The following is a 16,813-nucleotide window of genomic DNA, read 5'->3' as shown; positions in this document are numbered from 1 at the left end:
CAGCAAGAATAGTTTAAAATAATATTATCGGTTTTTCGTCAAATCTTGGTACCGCTCCGGTGGTCTAGTGGTTAGAGCGTCCGCCTCGGATGCGGGAGGTCGTGGTTTCGATCCCCAGCCGAATCATACCATGGACTATAAATGGTACTAACAGCTGCCTCGCTTGGCGCTCAGCATTAAGTGGTTAGTGTTAGGACTGGTCGGCCTGGTGTCAGGATAATGTGACTGGGTGGGACATCATGTTACATGTCTGCAACATGATGCCCCAGTGCTAGACATCACTATAAACTGCCACACTGCAGACATCATAGCGATATGACTGAAAAATTGTTAAAGCTACGTTAAAAATCAAAATCACACACACACACTAAAATCTTGATCTTTATGCAAACGGTGAAAATTAATCAAGAAATTATAATTTTTTTAAGTTACAGTATAAAAAAATACACTTTAACTTTTAAGAGTCGCGAGTACGTTTCCCACCCAGGCCAGCCTAGTTCGGCTGCATCATTATGTTCATGTAAAAAGCACTTAGATCCCATTTCCTTGGCATGATAAATTAAAAGAGCTGTTAAAAACAACAAAACCAAAAGCAAAATATCTTAGATCCATGAAATGCCGCCCTCCCTAGGTCTCACTAGTATTTTAATTCGCTTTCTTTCTTTCATTCTTTCTTTCTTGTACGCAATGGACACTGTCTTAAGTTTTTATCATTTGAGGAGAAGACGAATGTAATTTGCTTTTCCATTTTCACCGGTTTCTATCAAGCCTTCCAGAATCAATGCGAGTGATGCGCGCGAACGACTAACTTTAACTGCTAGGATCATGCGAAAAATGAACCAAAGCCGGTACGACAATGGGAAAAATGAACCAAAGCCGGTACGACCATGCGAAAAATGAACCAAAGCCGATACGACATTGCGAGAAACTCTCTTAGGTTTCAAACAGCAGGGGACATTTTTCAAATTAGAAATGTACCGTGTAACTGTAACCAAAATAAATCGATCAATACCGATTAGACGATTGACGACTTAAGTGCTCTTAAAACTTAAATGCACTAGTTCTCTAGTTTTAGGTAGTTTTGATTCATTTTTCAGAGCCATTGGGGAAATGCACTTGTTGTGCTTTTAGTTGTGCTTATTTGCCCATCTCCAACACCGTCCAATTGAAAGGGGTCTTTGTCCCCTGGACCCTCACTGGGGACCGATTCAGGCCTGTTAAAATCAAGTTCACTCTAACCCTATTTCCCATCTCTTAAAACAAAAATTCATGGATTTACCTGATCGTTCGAAACATATATTGTACCCAATAGAGTAAGACCAAGTAGATTTATATTATATTTTCTTTATATTGCATATTACTTTGTTTTTGGGGGCCACGGGAATCTCAGCGGCTTATGGCTTTACTGATATTCAAACATCTCACAGGAGTATCCGGCCCGGTCATCGTGGGTACGTGAGAAAGGTTGTAGCAGCGCGTGGTTCAGTGGTTCTTTAGTGAGCTTTCATTTGTTATCCTGGCCGCCACGTATAATGAAGCATATGCTGAAAATTGCATTAGACTCACAAACGACAGTTAGAACTGTGACTATTTTTGTTCATTAAACGGAATTTCTATTTTATCTGGACTTCTAACCACTAAAATAAACTTTCCCAAAACAGCTGGTCGTCCTTAAGGCATGTATGTCTGTTTTTATATGTGTGTATCTTTTTCTTGGAGGCTGGGGGAAGCAAAAAAGAAACAAGCTGGTATTTTTTGGAATAACCTTTTCAGTTTGGTATTTATTTACGGTCACCTATTTCCAAATATGCGTATGATAGCAGTTTCACCTGTATATGGCAAAGTCAAAAGAAAAACTTCCAAAAGAAACGTGTAGTATCATCTACTAATAAAGCCACATGATGAAAAATAACAATATACCTATGTACTGACAGAACCTGACGACATTTTAGCATCAGTGATGTTATATTTTCCTTACAAATTTGAGGAACTTGGTGATTCCTTGGCAAACGCTTATTAAAATCCTTCTGGAGTACTTACTAAGTTAATGTTTGTTTATTTGATGGTTTTGGCTTTTTCCGGGTGGGCGGTGTATACTTTTCTTACTTATTATTGGAAAGGACTACACACTTTGGAGGATAATTTTTCATTTTTCTTTTTTTTTTCTTTTTATGGGGTAGTGTTTGATGTGTGTAGTAAATGTCGGCTTTAGTTGGACTGTGCAGCACTAAAACATGAGAGTACAACACCCATCAATCGTTCTGATGCTTTCTGGAAAGTGCTACCTAATATGTATCATCAGTCATTTTGGCGATCAATAAAAATAGGGTCCAAATCCTAGTGACAGAATAAAGTTTATACTGACACCCTGTTGTATTCCCTCTTCCCCCCCCCCCACCGGTCCACCCCGCCCCGAGTCAGTTTCATGGCATCGCATCTGGCGCATTTTTATACTACAAAACTTACAATGGTCCCATGTCGTACTTATGGCTAAAGTTACGACAAATACGAGTATTTATCAATGTGACCTTTCCACAAACAAAACGGCCACGGGCACTGTAATGGCCGATGTGCGGTTGATTTCGGAATTTTAAATTCTCAGATTAAAATGAAATTAATGTCTTGGATTGAAATTTTGAGCAACCAAACTATGACAGCAATGTTCCTGCACAAGAAAATATGTTCTGAATTTATTGTTTTAATCATTGAATATTTCCATTGTTAATGAATAATCACAGAAAGATAGGCATTTTAATTTTTTTTTAAATTATTAAAATCGCGTCCTTAAATCACTAACTGTGCTCTCAAACAAGCTAGATTTAACAAACCTACTTAGTATTGTGCTTCAGTGAAAAACCACCATGCAGAAACTATGAAGGAACGTGCACTATTTTCAGAAATTTTTCGACAACCTTGCATTGACTTCATTTTCTCTGCTGTTGGCGATAGGACGTTTATATAATTGATGTTAATTGTTGTCAGTTATTATTTTATCTTTGAATATTTGACGGATGAAACTTAAGACAATTACAATTTATTTCTAACCAAGCAAATAGACGTAGCATAAAAAGGCACGGTCTGCCATTATTATTTAATATACGTTGTTTTAAATTAATATGAAGCCCCACCCCCACAACAACAAAAAAGTGCAAACCAGCGAAAGACTGGTCTGTTGTGTTATCTGCATATACAGGCGATGTGACGTTCTTCTTTCTGACAATACAGCCAATAATTGATTCAGCTTCAGTCAATGAAAATGTGTATATCTTTGAGGCTAACAGAAATAGAAAGCATATTTTGTTCTGATTTCCTAACATTCTTCATGTTGATAATATAATATACATTAATAAGGAGGTTGCCAAGTGTAAATTAAAACCCATTTCTAATAACGAAATATGATTTTTACTTGTTCTATTTCATGGGACACTACATAATGAGACAATCCGCATGATGTGCGAGTCTCGGATCGGAAAACCACATGATGAGGCAATCCGGGTGACCTACGAATCTCGGAACGGAACACTACATTTTGAGGTAATCCAGATGATATGTAAGTCTCGGCACGGAACACTACATGTTGAAGCAATCTGGTTGACATGCGAGTCTCAAGTCAATACATAAAATAACAAAAATACAGCTGCGTTATCAGCTGTGTGAGAAGATGAACGTATTTATTTGTCTTGCTCGCCATGTAGTGTTTATTGTACAGGACAATTTTCGGGCACGTTCAACTACTGGTTTCTTTGTTGATGGTTGCGGCTGTTCTTGTTTCTTTTGTTTTGTCACGTAATTGCTTTCACTTCATAATCATCTTTAGATTGTATACAATGACGTCATTAAGATGCTTGACAAGAAATCAGTCACTTCATGTCTTTGTTTAGTTGTTACATACTTTAAATTATTTGATAATATTGATCAAAATACTTTTGCTATTTTCCCAACAAAATTTCTTTTCTTCCTGAATGTTTTGAGACTTCTTACAGTTTCTTATTTTCCTTGATATGGATAATCAAAACATACGGAATGCTTGCGAAAGCAGAAACCGGCACCAAAATAAAACAAAATGTTTAAAAGAACTTTTATAATATTGTTTTGTGAAGAACATAATAGCATGCATGCTCATATACTCTTTTTCAATTACGGTATTATGACAGACAGACAGACAGATACATTGTTGTTGTTATTGTAGGGTTGAACGCCATTTTTCAGCACACAATAATCTATACATGGCGGCCAGTATTAATGGTGGAGGAAGAACCCGGGAAATCCCCGGAAAGAACCACCGACCCTCGAGAAGCTACTGGCAAGCGTTCTCACATACCCACATACATACATACATGCATGCATGCATGCATGCATGCATACATACATACATACATACATACATACATAGACAGACATACATATAGATATATAGATACTTGGACAGACAGACAGATAGATAGATAGATAGATAGATAGATAGATAGATAGATAGAATGCGTGACCTTATAATAAATGTATAGCCATCACAGTATTTCAATCTTTATTTCTCGTTTTTGTAACTCTACATTAATCGACGTACACGGATAAATAGACAAATAAATAAATATTGATTCAAGTAATCTTCAGACGTAGAGCTACCTTGAAATATTATTTTCTATACATCTCTATTATGATTCACTCTGGTATAGATTAACGCTATCGGATATAGAACAAAAGTATAAACATATTTTGGAACATAATAACAACCATATTAAACATTTCAGATCATTCTTGTTGTATATGAAGAAATGAATTATGATTTGAGTTGTAATAAAGAGACCATGATAATTAATGCATTCTTTCTTACAAACGGATATCACTCACGCCAAGAATATTGCAAAAACGTCATATTGTGACTGCCGTTGTGAACACCACAATCAGGAGCTGTCCGTTCAACCGCACAATTAGGAGTGATTACATTTGTATATAGAAAACAATTGTGTTTATGAGGACAACGAGTAACGCATGGGGTCGGCTTTGAGAGCTCAAGTGGTAGAGCGCCCGTCTAATATAAGGGAGGCCCCAGGTTTGATTCCTGGTCCGACCGTGCATTTTTTCCTTGTTACATTTGGCGTCGCCGGTAGGATTCCACATCTGCACCTCGGCTAAGGTGGGTCCAATTACTTGGACGTTAAACGTTAAGACACAGGGACGTGTCTAAAAAAATCTGAGAAAGCCTAACGAGCATGACTGAGCGCGTCGACTCGGATATTAAAATGGTAAAGCGTCCATCTACAGTTAAAGTGGTTCTGGGATAAAGCCAATGTCCATCCGTGCATTTACCCTGTGGCAAATATAAAACCTTTATAACCCTTTCATCAATATAATCATAACATCATACATGTAGACAGAATTATATCCTAGTTATAAAGTCACTTCTAAATCTACTAGTCTCATCTGAACCTAATTATTTTGTCAGAAGTCACCATTACTGTGACTCAAATCATCCCGCCCAAAAACCTCTCGTGGCCACTTCCTTAATCATTCCTTACTACTGCCCCTTCCCCACCAAGGGATAAATCTTGTGCTTTTAATTACTGCCATCGATCTCATCCACGTTTAACTGTGGTAAGTCACTCGTTTCCACGCGTAGCTTTGACCTTTTGGAAAAGAAGTCCCAAGTAGAAATTAGCAGCGTTGTGATAAGGCATGATTTTCAAAGACTGTATGAAACATAAAAATGCTTTCTTCGGTTCATTTTCCAGCAGCAAGCAGTATCCAAGTAGATTTAGTGCTGTATCCCTGTGTGGAATGTCCGGCTCTGTCCTGATCACATGGATCATGTTGCCCATGGCAACTTGTTTGTGTTGTACCTTGCCTTGTTTACTGAAGTTCAGAAATTGCAGAAAGTGCAAGCAAAAAAGCGAATCCACCACGGCCCAGTCATGCCAAAAATGTTTTAAGAAAGGTGGCGTTGCGAAGGATCTGAACATCTCCATCCTAAATGGAACAGGTGCAATGTAAATCTCTAATGGCTGATAGACTACAACGTAGGATGACTGGTTTTGCAACAACTCTCGACTATTGTATACCACTGTGTTTTCTGTCAATGATATAAAACTACCATTTAATACCCTTGGTCCCATAAATTCAAATCCTGTACAAGAGTATATGTATTTCATACAATGGTCAGATATGCTTTGTAGGCAAATCTCCGTTTCACCATAGTTCTCCAGCACAATACCCATGGCACACAGTTTGAGCCGCACAGAGGTAGCATCAATATTAATACTAACAGCCAGTAACTCTGAAGCACGACGCACGAGAAAGTACATGTTTTCCTGGGAGAAGTTCTCCACAGCGGCCATGCAAATGGACGCAGTATGAAATCCCAGCTTTTCATAAATAATCATTAGGATATAACACAGTGGGACTTGCAGGAAGTGATGCGCATGCGTTAAGACTTGCCATAGCCTTGGAACATAATTACTCAAACTTTGTATAGGTTTCCTCATCATATGAGTTCTACATTCACATGCAGCAGCAATGAAGAGTTCGTAGTCTAGCATCAGCTCCTCTAATAGCAGCCACTCATTGTCCATTTGCAAGAAGCTGCTTGCAAGGAGATGTCCAATGCCGCAACATTCTATGGCCAACAAAAATCTGCAATCCTGAGAAAGAAGAAACTTAACTATCATTAAAAGCTTGAATCGTGTAGCTCCAAATACAGTTGTGTCATATATATTGTTTTCCGCAACAAAATAGTCTGGACAATACCCCAGTGAGACCCATTCAAGCAGTTTTCTGATGCATAATGTGAGACAATAAAGAAGATTTTCGGTGCGCCAAAGTTCCGGCGGTGTTTGTTCCCTCATCCACATCATACAAACTTTGCAGTGGTAGCTGGAAATAGCACTGCCAAGGTGAGGCTCAATGAACGTTTTCTTTATCATCTTCAGCAGTACATAGACTTTCATCACTGTATCCTCAAAAGACCTTGTAAGTTCTCTTTCTGCTAGAGAGAATGATAGCCGCCACTCCAAATGCTGTTCAGCGCTACAAGCGTGTCCAATAGGTGTTACGAAACAGCCATAATTCCTAGCATTTCCTATCTGCTGTGTTGAAGGCCATCCATGAAGTCGATGCCGGTTAAACCATTCAGAACACTCCTTAGGCCAATCAAAACACCTATAAGCATGCACTCGGTCCGAGGAATACAATTTCACAGAGTGTCGATGATGCATCGCTGGACCAGCATTGGCTTGATTTAATCTGGATATTATGGGATTCAGTATCGTCCCAATATTGTGTACATTGTTCGTAATCCAGTTACCTTCTGTCGTCCTAAAGTATGAATCTCTTCTGATTGACAAATACCCAATAGGATACAATGAAACAGACGTATTATCAGGTAATATTTCCACCCTTTGTAACTTGACGTAACCTGGATGAGTATGGGCATCTCGCACCATAAGACAATTGATTTTATCTGTCTGACATCCATTGTAATCTGTAACTACATTGCAGAAATCACTAATAATCAAAATGTCTATATCGTTACACAGACCAGGTCCCGTAGAACCTTCTGACCTACTGCCACATATGTATGGACTACGCTGCATCAGTGACTGGCCAGATGAACTGGTCAAGTTAAAAAATACCTCAGCCTCAATGGCAAGCCTGACCTTCCTTTCTCTGTCCGCCAGTGAGTATCCAACATTGTCCAGCACTTCACTCAATCGCGTCGAAACCGGAGCGTAATAGTCCGGAACTTGCTGATCCATGATACCTGAAACGACATTAAACAAAAATATAATGAAGAAAAATCAAATACAATTAAATGAAGCCAGCAATAGTAATTCACTTGTGATCATTCCTATAAAGTTTAACTTCGCGAATTCCAAAGGCATCATCTTCCTTGTCCTTAAAAGCATAATACGATTACTATAAAGGTATTTTTTGAAACTGTCAGCCTTTATCTTAGAAAAATGTATGCATTTTCATCTGCTCGATAAATAAGTGTAAATTCCAAATTTTGCAACATAATCAACCCCTGAATAACAACCAGTGCACTGGAAAAAGGGCAAACGTCCAAATTAACTGACTATCGCCTTCGCTCAATTATAGTTCAAAAGCAATTTGATTAAAATCAGATCTCCACTGTCCTAGATGTCGATCTGACAGCGACTGCTTAAGGGTTATAGAATTCCAGCTCACTACTGTACACGCGACTAGAATAGAATTCCAGCTTACTAGTGACCAAGGACTGAAACACTATTTCAGCTCATTAATGTCCAGGCGATTTTAATAGAATTCCAATCCGCTACTGTCCAAACGACTAGTATAGAATTTCCGCTCATTACTGTCCGAGCGACTAAAATAGAATTCCAGCTCACTATTGTCCGAGCGACTAAAACAGTATTCCAGCTTACTTCTGTCTAGGCGATTAAAACAAAATTCGAGCTCACTCATGTCCAGGCGACTAAAATAGAATTCCAGCTCACTAATGTCCAAGTGACTTGAATAGAATTCCAGCTCACTACTGTCCAAGTGACTTGAATAGAATTCCAGCTCACTACTGTCCAGGCGACTATAACAGAATTCCAGCTCACTACTGTCCAGGCGACTCTAACAGAATTCCAGCTCACTAGTGTCCAGGCAACTCTAATAGAATTCCAGCTCACTACTGTCCAGGCAACTCTAATAGAATTCCAGCTCATTACTGTCCAGGCGACTATAATAGAATCCCAGCTCACTACCGTCCACCCGACTCAGAATTCCGGCTCACTACTGTCCACCTGACTCTAATAGGATTCCGGCTCACTACTGTCCAGGCGACTATAATAGAATTCCAGTTCACTACTGTCCAAGAGACTTGAATAGAATTCCAGAACACTACTGTCCAGGCGACTATATTAGAATTCTAGTGAATAGGATATAATTTCAGCTCAATAACGTCCAGTCGACTAAAATAGAATTCCAGCGCACTATTGTCCAGGCTGCTAGAATAGAATTCCAGCTCACTACTTTCCAGGCGACTATAATAGAATTCCAGCTCTCTAATATCCAGGCAATTAGAATAGAATCCCAGCTCACTACTGTCCAAGAGAATAAAATGGAGTTTGCACTCACTACTTTCCATGCGATTTTAACAGAATTCCAGCTCACTAATTTCCAGGCGACTAGAATAGAATATCCAGCTCACTACAGTCCAAGGGACTAAATCATCACTGATTTTTGCGACAATGATTCAACTATCAATATTACTGTTATTTTCCAATAAGGGTTGAAATGGCATTGCAGTATAGATATATGTTCATGGGAAGGTTAAAAGAAAAGATGGTTAACGTTTACTCGCGTCAAGTTATCAATACAGATAGAAAAATGGCAATAAACTTTAAAGAGCGTCTTCTTCAATACCCAGTGCTACGTTGCGGACCGTACAATTGACGTCTTGTATTACATACTACACTGACTCTCAGTCTTATCTACTACCAGGCAGACTGCACCGTTGGTCTAGTGGTTAGAGTGTCCGCCTCATATGCGGGAGGTCACGGGTTCGAACACTGACCGAGTCATACAAAAGACTTATAAAATGGTACTAACAGCTGCCTCGCTTGGCGATCAGCATTAAAAGGAATGGTCAGCCTGGTGTCACCATAATGTGAATGGGTGGGACATAATGGTACATGTCTGCGGCATGACGTCCCAGTGCTAGACATCACTATAAGCTGTCAGCCTGCCGTCATCGTAGCGATATGACTGGCAAATTGTTAAAGCTACGTTAGAAATAAACACACACACACACACACACACATGCACACATTCATGCAGGGCAACACCACTCACTCGATACATGCTGAAAAAGATATATTTTCATGGCTGAAAGAGAAATATTTCCATGACCAGTGGTTAAAAGCAATATCCTTCCATGGCCAGTGGTTAAACAAGAGATATTTCCATGACCATTGGTTAAAAGCGATATCCTTCCATGGCCAGTGGTTAAAAGCGATATCCTTCCATAGCCAATGGCTAAACATGAGATATTTCCACTACCGTTGGCTAAAATGAGATATCTGCATGGCCAGTAGCGGATCCAGAAATAATGTCTAATAGGGACAATGGAACAATAGAGCACATACTGTCGCTGGACAACGGCGCGTGTAGCACTGGATTTTCCGCCAGTTTAGCATGCATCTCTGGCCATACATACTCGAAATCACCTTAGTAAATCTTTTTTCGGGAGGGGTGCATTCGATCTTGTCTACCCGACAGTTCGGGAACCAATGGATACACACTTTTTCGGGATTAATGTATACATTTTTACAACATGTTTCCCATCACTTTTCCTTATGAGAGACAGAAGAATGCACTCCGTATATCTCAATGTTTACCATTTGTATGAAATACTGCTTTTAAGTATGAGATATATCAAAACTTTTCAAGCTGTACAAGTGGAAAATAACTGTACAGTTGGTAAATGTACAGCGATGAAAGACGAGCACCGCAGAGGAGAGACTGTCTTCGTAAAACTGTACAATTACTAGTACTTCTCCATAAATGAAGAAAAACATCGACATGTATGGTCATGTATAGACATGTATGGACACGTATAGACATGTATGTGTAGGTTATTGCATTTGTATGGGAAATTATAAACGAGTTTTCTCGGATAGATATACTGTACGACCTTGGGAGTGCAGCACATCCATCCGACAAAGCGAATTCATATTTTCCCATACAAGTGCAGTAACCTTTCATTTTATGCTCATGTTCCCATTCTACCTAAGGATTAATTATATAAATAAAATTAAACAACAAGAAACAAAATAAATGAATTTATGCTGTATCTGAAGCTAAACACGCAAGCATAGATTCATCAGTACACAACAACACGCAAGTATAGATTCATCAGTACACAACAACACGCAAGCATAGATTCATCAGTACACAACAACATGCAAGCATAGATTCATCAGTACACAACAACACGCAAGTATAGATTCATCAGTACACAACAACACGCAAGCATAGATTCATCAGTACACAACAACATGCATATAACTCCGCCTCGCTAAATTTGAACTTAGTCGCGCGGTCGACATCACTTTCTAAAGATATTGTCGTTTTAGGAGACTTAAAATCGAAATTTAGACTCATATTGTAAAAGAATGTACATTGCAACAACTTTTCCATTTAGTCTGGAATGAATAGATTTTGGTACTTTGGTCGATTCTACTAAATTTCGTGATATTATGACTGGATTTATCTGCCAATTCTACATGAACAAATATCTGATTTGTGCAGCTGGGCAGCAATTAGATTTCATATTTGGTCCCCTGGTGAAAATCCCAAATGGATATAGAAAAAGCAATAACAAAATTTTCAAGACGGCTGCCATGGTTGCCATACTGAATGTCAGATCGGCACCATTGTAATTTGGTACCATCTAGATACCATTGTAATTTGGTATCATCAAGACACCATTGAAATTTGGTACCATCTAGACATTATAATTTGGTACCATCTAGACACTATTGTAATTTGGTACCATCTAGACACCGTTGTAATTTGGTACCATCTAGACACCGTAAGAAGTCTTCTGGCGAAATCCCAATACGACTGCCAAAGATTTTCACTATTCGAGATGCTTTATTTATGACCAACCAGAAAGAATTAGGCGTCATCTGGTGAGAACGCCATGCTGATATGACCTTCCGAAGCAATCTTCAAGATATATTGAGGTTACCTGCTATTTGCATGTAGGACCCAATAGACATCGTAAGAAGCTCTTGGCGAAAGCCCGATGTTCATGTGACCATCCATTATTGCGATAACAAGATTATCAAGATGGTCGTTATCGTGGCTACAACGGAAGTCGGGTGATGGCACCAGATTCATTCTGGACCAGCTAGACATCATAAAAAGTCTTATGATGAAAACCCCATGCTGATATGACCTTCCGTTCAGGATAAGTAGCGATAACAAGATTTGGCAGTTGTTGTTGTGGGGTTTAACGCCATTTTTCAGCACAATATAGGCTACACATGGCGGCGGGTATTAATGGTGGAGGAAGAACCCGGGAAAACACCAGAAAGAACCACCGACCCACGAAAAAGCTACTGGCAAGCTTACTCACATACCCACTTTGGCCTAACCCGAGACTCGAACCCACACAAACAGAGGTGAGATGGTAATGATAGTAATCACCGTGACGGTGAGCGCTTCAGACCACTTGGCCACCCGTGGACCCGGCTGCTCTGGTAGCAATATTGCAAGTCAGAATGGCACAAAATTAATTTAGGACCAACAGGACATTGCAAGAAATCGTTGAGTGAAAACCTCGTGTTGAACATTCAGCAGTAGTATATATATATATATATATATATATATATATATATATATATATATATATATATATAATTTCAAGATGGCCGTTGTGCATTTAATTTAGGATCAACTAGAACATGGGATAAATGTGTGTGTGTGTGTGTGTACAGTTTCAAGGCACTGATCCAAATGGTAGAGGAAGAGTAGCTAAAGCAAACTAGAGCTAACAGACAGACGGATGTCGGACAAATTCGATGAACGACAGAATATGGAAAATAGGACATCCTGTAAGCTCTACTGGCCTATCTCAATCAAAGCAAAAAGTCTGACGTTAAATTTTAAGGATTTTTATCTATCTGCCTTTATCTTTGTTTCGTACACCTTTTCAGGGGATAACAAAACTTACCTTGCACTATACAGATATGATTGTGCTGGTGTGCCGCAAATTTCTTCTGAAGAGTAAATAAAGAAAGTCAGTCAGACATACATACATACATACATACATACACATACATGCATGCATGCATGTATGCACTCACGCACGCACGCACGCACACACACACATACATACATATACATGCATGCATGCATGTATGCATGCACACATGCACACACGCACGCGCACGCACGAACGCACATACATACATACATACACTATTCAGAGTACCCTATTCCTGTAGTTGTTGTTGTTGTTGTTGTAGGGTTTAACGCCATTTTTCAGCACATGATAGGCTATACATGGCAACAAGTATTAATGGTGGAGGAAGAACCTGGAAAAACGCGGAAAGAACCACCGACCCACGAGAAGCTACTGGCAAGCTTTCTCACATATCCACATTAGCCGAATCCGAGACTCGAACTCACGCAGACAGAGGTGAGATGGTCCTGTAGTTGAATCGACCGCTTCGTAGAAATATGACTAGAAAACTATTAAAGCTACCATAAAAATCCAAATCACACGCACGCGCACACACACGCACAGAAACACACACAGAGAGCCGTAAACCAGACGTCTAAAAATTGGTAGTACAATTATCCAAACCATTGCAATTACGCAAAAACAGTACAATTATTAAAAACAATATAATTATCCTAAAACAGGGAAGTTATCAAGAAATACGAGTACTAAAACTTCTGCCGGAAAGCTAGGCGGCTATGGATGAAACTAAGGAAGTAAGAACACCACAAATATAGTAAAGGGTCGACTGTCATGAATGTATGGTCAATTATAATTAATTTACATTGACAGAAACTAGTCTGAAACTACATTTTATTATTCGAACTTAAGGCTATCTTAGATTATTTCAGTGTGTATATGAAATAACGGTCACCTTAAAATCATTTAAACTCAAATTAATTATGAGTGCATCTAAATTCCTGATTAATGGCCCTAACCACGCACCGTACATGTTCACTTTTTCAAACGAATTTAATTTGCCCAACGCGTGTATCAGAATTAGTCTTACCTGGAAAAGGGAACTGAAATAGCTGTTTATCTGTTTATAGCCCTGTCACACTTTTACACGAGTTCTAGAAAAAGACGAATTTCCCTTCGTAATAGGTTTTTCCAGCGTTACTAAACATAGGATCATGGGATTTGTTAGCAAGAATGCGACACCGACAATTTTTCTGACAAAACCTACATGCACCAAAAGATTAGACTGGTCCCTTCATGTACTTACACGGGCGGTAGTCACGTAGGGAACGGAAACCAAGCTACCGAAAGAGCTAAATTTAGTAACTCTTAAACATGTATAGTATTTTTCAAGAAATCTTTTTCAACGTTTAACCGGATCCGTTATGTAATGTCATTCTAAGGCTTCGCTAATGAAAGTACTCCTTAAAGCAATTTAAAAAAAAGAAGATAAATGTAATTCTCAAACATTCTGTGTGGAACCAATTTACAACATCATCATTTTAAATGAAATGATAACACGTGCACCATTTAAGTTGAAATTGTATTGCGTATATGCATCGAACAGGGGTTCTGATGCTCAAAAACATCAGATCCATAGAATAAAGTATGGTGTACGAAATATGCGATAAAGCATAATGGTAAAGTTACAAGTAGAGAAAATTATATGAGAACTGTCTGACTTAAGCTTGCGAGGGGGATAAGCCCAATATTTTGGAGTCCAGCTAACTGCATAAAGTACTTCTCCGCTATAACGGAGCGATTTAGCACTAAAACCTGAATTAAGCAACTTTTTAGATGGCGCTAAAACAGAGGTTTCGAACGGATCAAACCGCCAAATAATATAATAAGTTCGAATTTATATTAGATCGCAGACTGTGTGAATATCATTTTTTGTACAATCATCAAATACTTAAATCAAATATTGGGGCATTTTATTTTTTATTTATTTATTTATTCATTTTTTTATCCCAGTAATATCATCTAACATTGAAATTAATGATTTCATTGCATATTGTATCTTTAGTCCTGAAAGAAAACAAAAATTACTAAATTCAGACACGAGTAGTGAAGGGGGGCACTTTACGGACAATGGGAATTAGCATTACAAGACCCCTTGGGGCACTTTACGGACAATGGAAAATTAACATGGAGAAAAATCGTGGGGCACTTTACGGACAAGGGGAATTAACATGGCAATAAATCGTGGGTCACTTTACGGACAAGGGGAATTAACATGGCAATAAATCGTGGGTCACTCTACGGACAAGGGGAATTTAACATGGCAATAAATCGTGGGTCACTCTACGGACAAGGGGAATTTAACATGGGATTTTTTTTAAAAAAAATTTTAAAAAAAAGGGGTAGGCAATTCAAAGACTATCTCTTTTCGAGAAATATGGCTGGCCCTGAAAAGGGCCTTTGGGTTTTCTTCTAATTTCTTCTTTTCCTCCACCAAGTTCTTATTTTATCTCCTACACTCTTTCTCTTCTTTTTTTTCTTCTCCTCTTCTTTCTTCTCTTCCTCCTCTTCTTTCTTCTTCTTTTCATTTTCTTCTTCTTTTTCAATTTTTTCGTTCCAATTGCGTATTCTTATTCTTTCCTCTTCATCCTCCTTCTCCTCCTTGATCTCTTTCATGACACCACTAATCTTGTCCTTTGCTTTCCTTAAGTTATTAATTTCCATCTTCACACGATGGGGACTATAGGAATAATGGTCTTCAACCAGTCTTAATAGCATCTGTTCCATTATTCCTAAGCTGTCTAAAACGTCTTGCAAGGTTTGTAATATGTCCATTTGGTTTGACGCCATCTTCTTTGTATTCTTTGCAGAATGGTTTGAACAACGAACACTGTGGGTTCTTATACGAAAAGCGCGAACGTGAAGGAAAACATCCCCCTAAAACATAAAATGGATCTTACCTAGATGATGACCCAACATCGCGCGGACGTGAAGGAAAACATCCCCCTACTTTCTCATTTCATATAATATAACCCTAACTATACTCTTCACATACGCTAAGAAACCCATAATCTACTATTCACACAAACTTACTTCACCATTTACAAACACTTCCACTATTAATAAAGAGTTAGTGTTTATATTCACACTACTCTACCTACACACATTGGCAAATTAATAGTTACTTCTTTTCTAGAGTATTGGGTAGCCCTGAAAAGGGCTGTTTTGTTTGGAACTTCATGGACACCTGGTTAATGGTGGCACCTTCCAGGCCTGGCACCACATACACATCTTATCCCCCAGTTACTTTTTACCTTTTGGGGGGAGAGAGCAGAGGCAGGATATGTCGCTTCAGAATCCCAATTTTCACTCTCTGGGATTCTGAAATTTTTTCTTCTCTCCTTTTCCTCCTCCTCTTCTTTATATCTTCTCTCCTCCTCTTCTTTTTTTCTTCTTTCCTCCTCTCTTATCCTTCCCTCCTCGACAATGGCTTCAGCAGCCAGTTCATTTAATATGCGCCTGGCATATTCCAGATGCACATGAAGTTCCAACAGTTTCTCCAGTCTCGTGTTCATTTTTGGTGTTGATCAATCAACAAGGGTAGCTGGACTGCCCAACGAGTTTCAATTTATACTGAAAGCGCGGACGTGAAGGAAAACATCCCCCTAAAAACATAAAATTCATCTTACCTAGATCATTAACCAGAACAACGCGGACCTAAAAGAAACACTCACTTTTTTATGCTACCCATCACTTCAATAGACTATCCACATACGCAAAGCAATCCAATCTAACCCAAAATATACACCTCAAACAGCCCAAAAAACAAACATCATTTTAATCTACTATCCACACCAACCTACTTTATCACTTACAATCACAATCACACAAACACATACCCTCAAAATTTTTAAGAAAGAGTTATTGTTTAATTTCACACTACTCTACCTACACAAATTGGCAAATTAATAGTTATTTCTTTTCTAGAGTATTGGGTAGCCCTGAAAAGGGCTGTTTTTTGTTTTGCTATGGCATTCTTTTTTTTAGTTTCTAAGAATGCGATGTCCTCTGAGGATAGACTTTCTGGCAATAGGTCTGCTTCTTCGGAAAGAGAAGAAGAACTCTTTGGTGTCGATACGACAA

At 38.7% G+C, this 16,813-nt stretch overlaps 1 protein-coding gene across 5 annotated transcripts in view; it reads right to left on the bottom strand.

The window, feature by feature from the left end:
- Window positions 1-4,511: 4,511 nt before the first annotated feature.
- LOC149789896 (uncharacterized) overlaps window positions 4,512-16,813 on the bottom strand; it is a 40,716-nt gene continuing 28,414 nt past the window's right edge. For 4 of the 5 annotated variants that reach the window (XM_089971968.1, XM_089971971.1, XM_089971973.1 and 1 more), the window contains exon 2: window positions 4,512-7,753. In XM_089971968.1, the coding sequence (XP_089828094.1) occupies window positions 5,598-7,753 (2,156 nt within the window). In that variant the 3' untranslated portion in view covers window positions 4,512-5,597. Of the gene's footprint in view, window positions 7,754-13,760; window positions 13,932-16,813 lie in introns of those variants that run through there. The other variant, XM_089971970.1, reaches the window with a different exon arrangement.

Source organism: Sinohyriopsis cumingii, chromosome 10 (assembly GCF_028554795.1).
Source record: "Sinohyriopsis cumingii isolate HCF-2022 chromosome 10, ASM2855479v2, whole genome shotgun sequence".
In the NCBI taxonomy this organism is placed as follows: domain Eukaryota; kingdom Metazoa; phylum Mollusca; class Bivalvia; order Unionida; family Unionidae; genus Sinohyriopsis; species Sinohyriopsis cumingii.
Note: the sequence above shows the minus strand (reverse complement) of the source record. Positions and strands in the feature narration are given on the sequence as shown.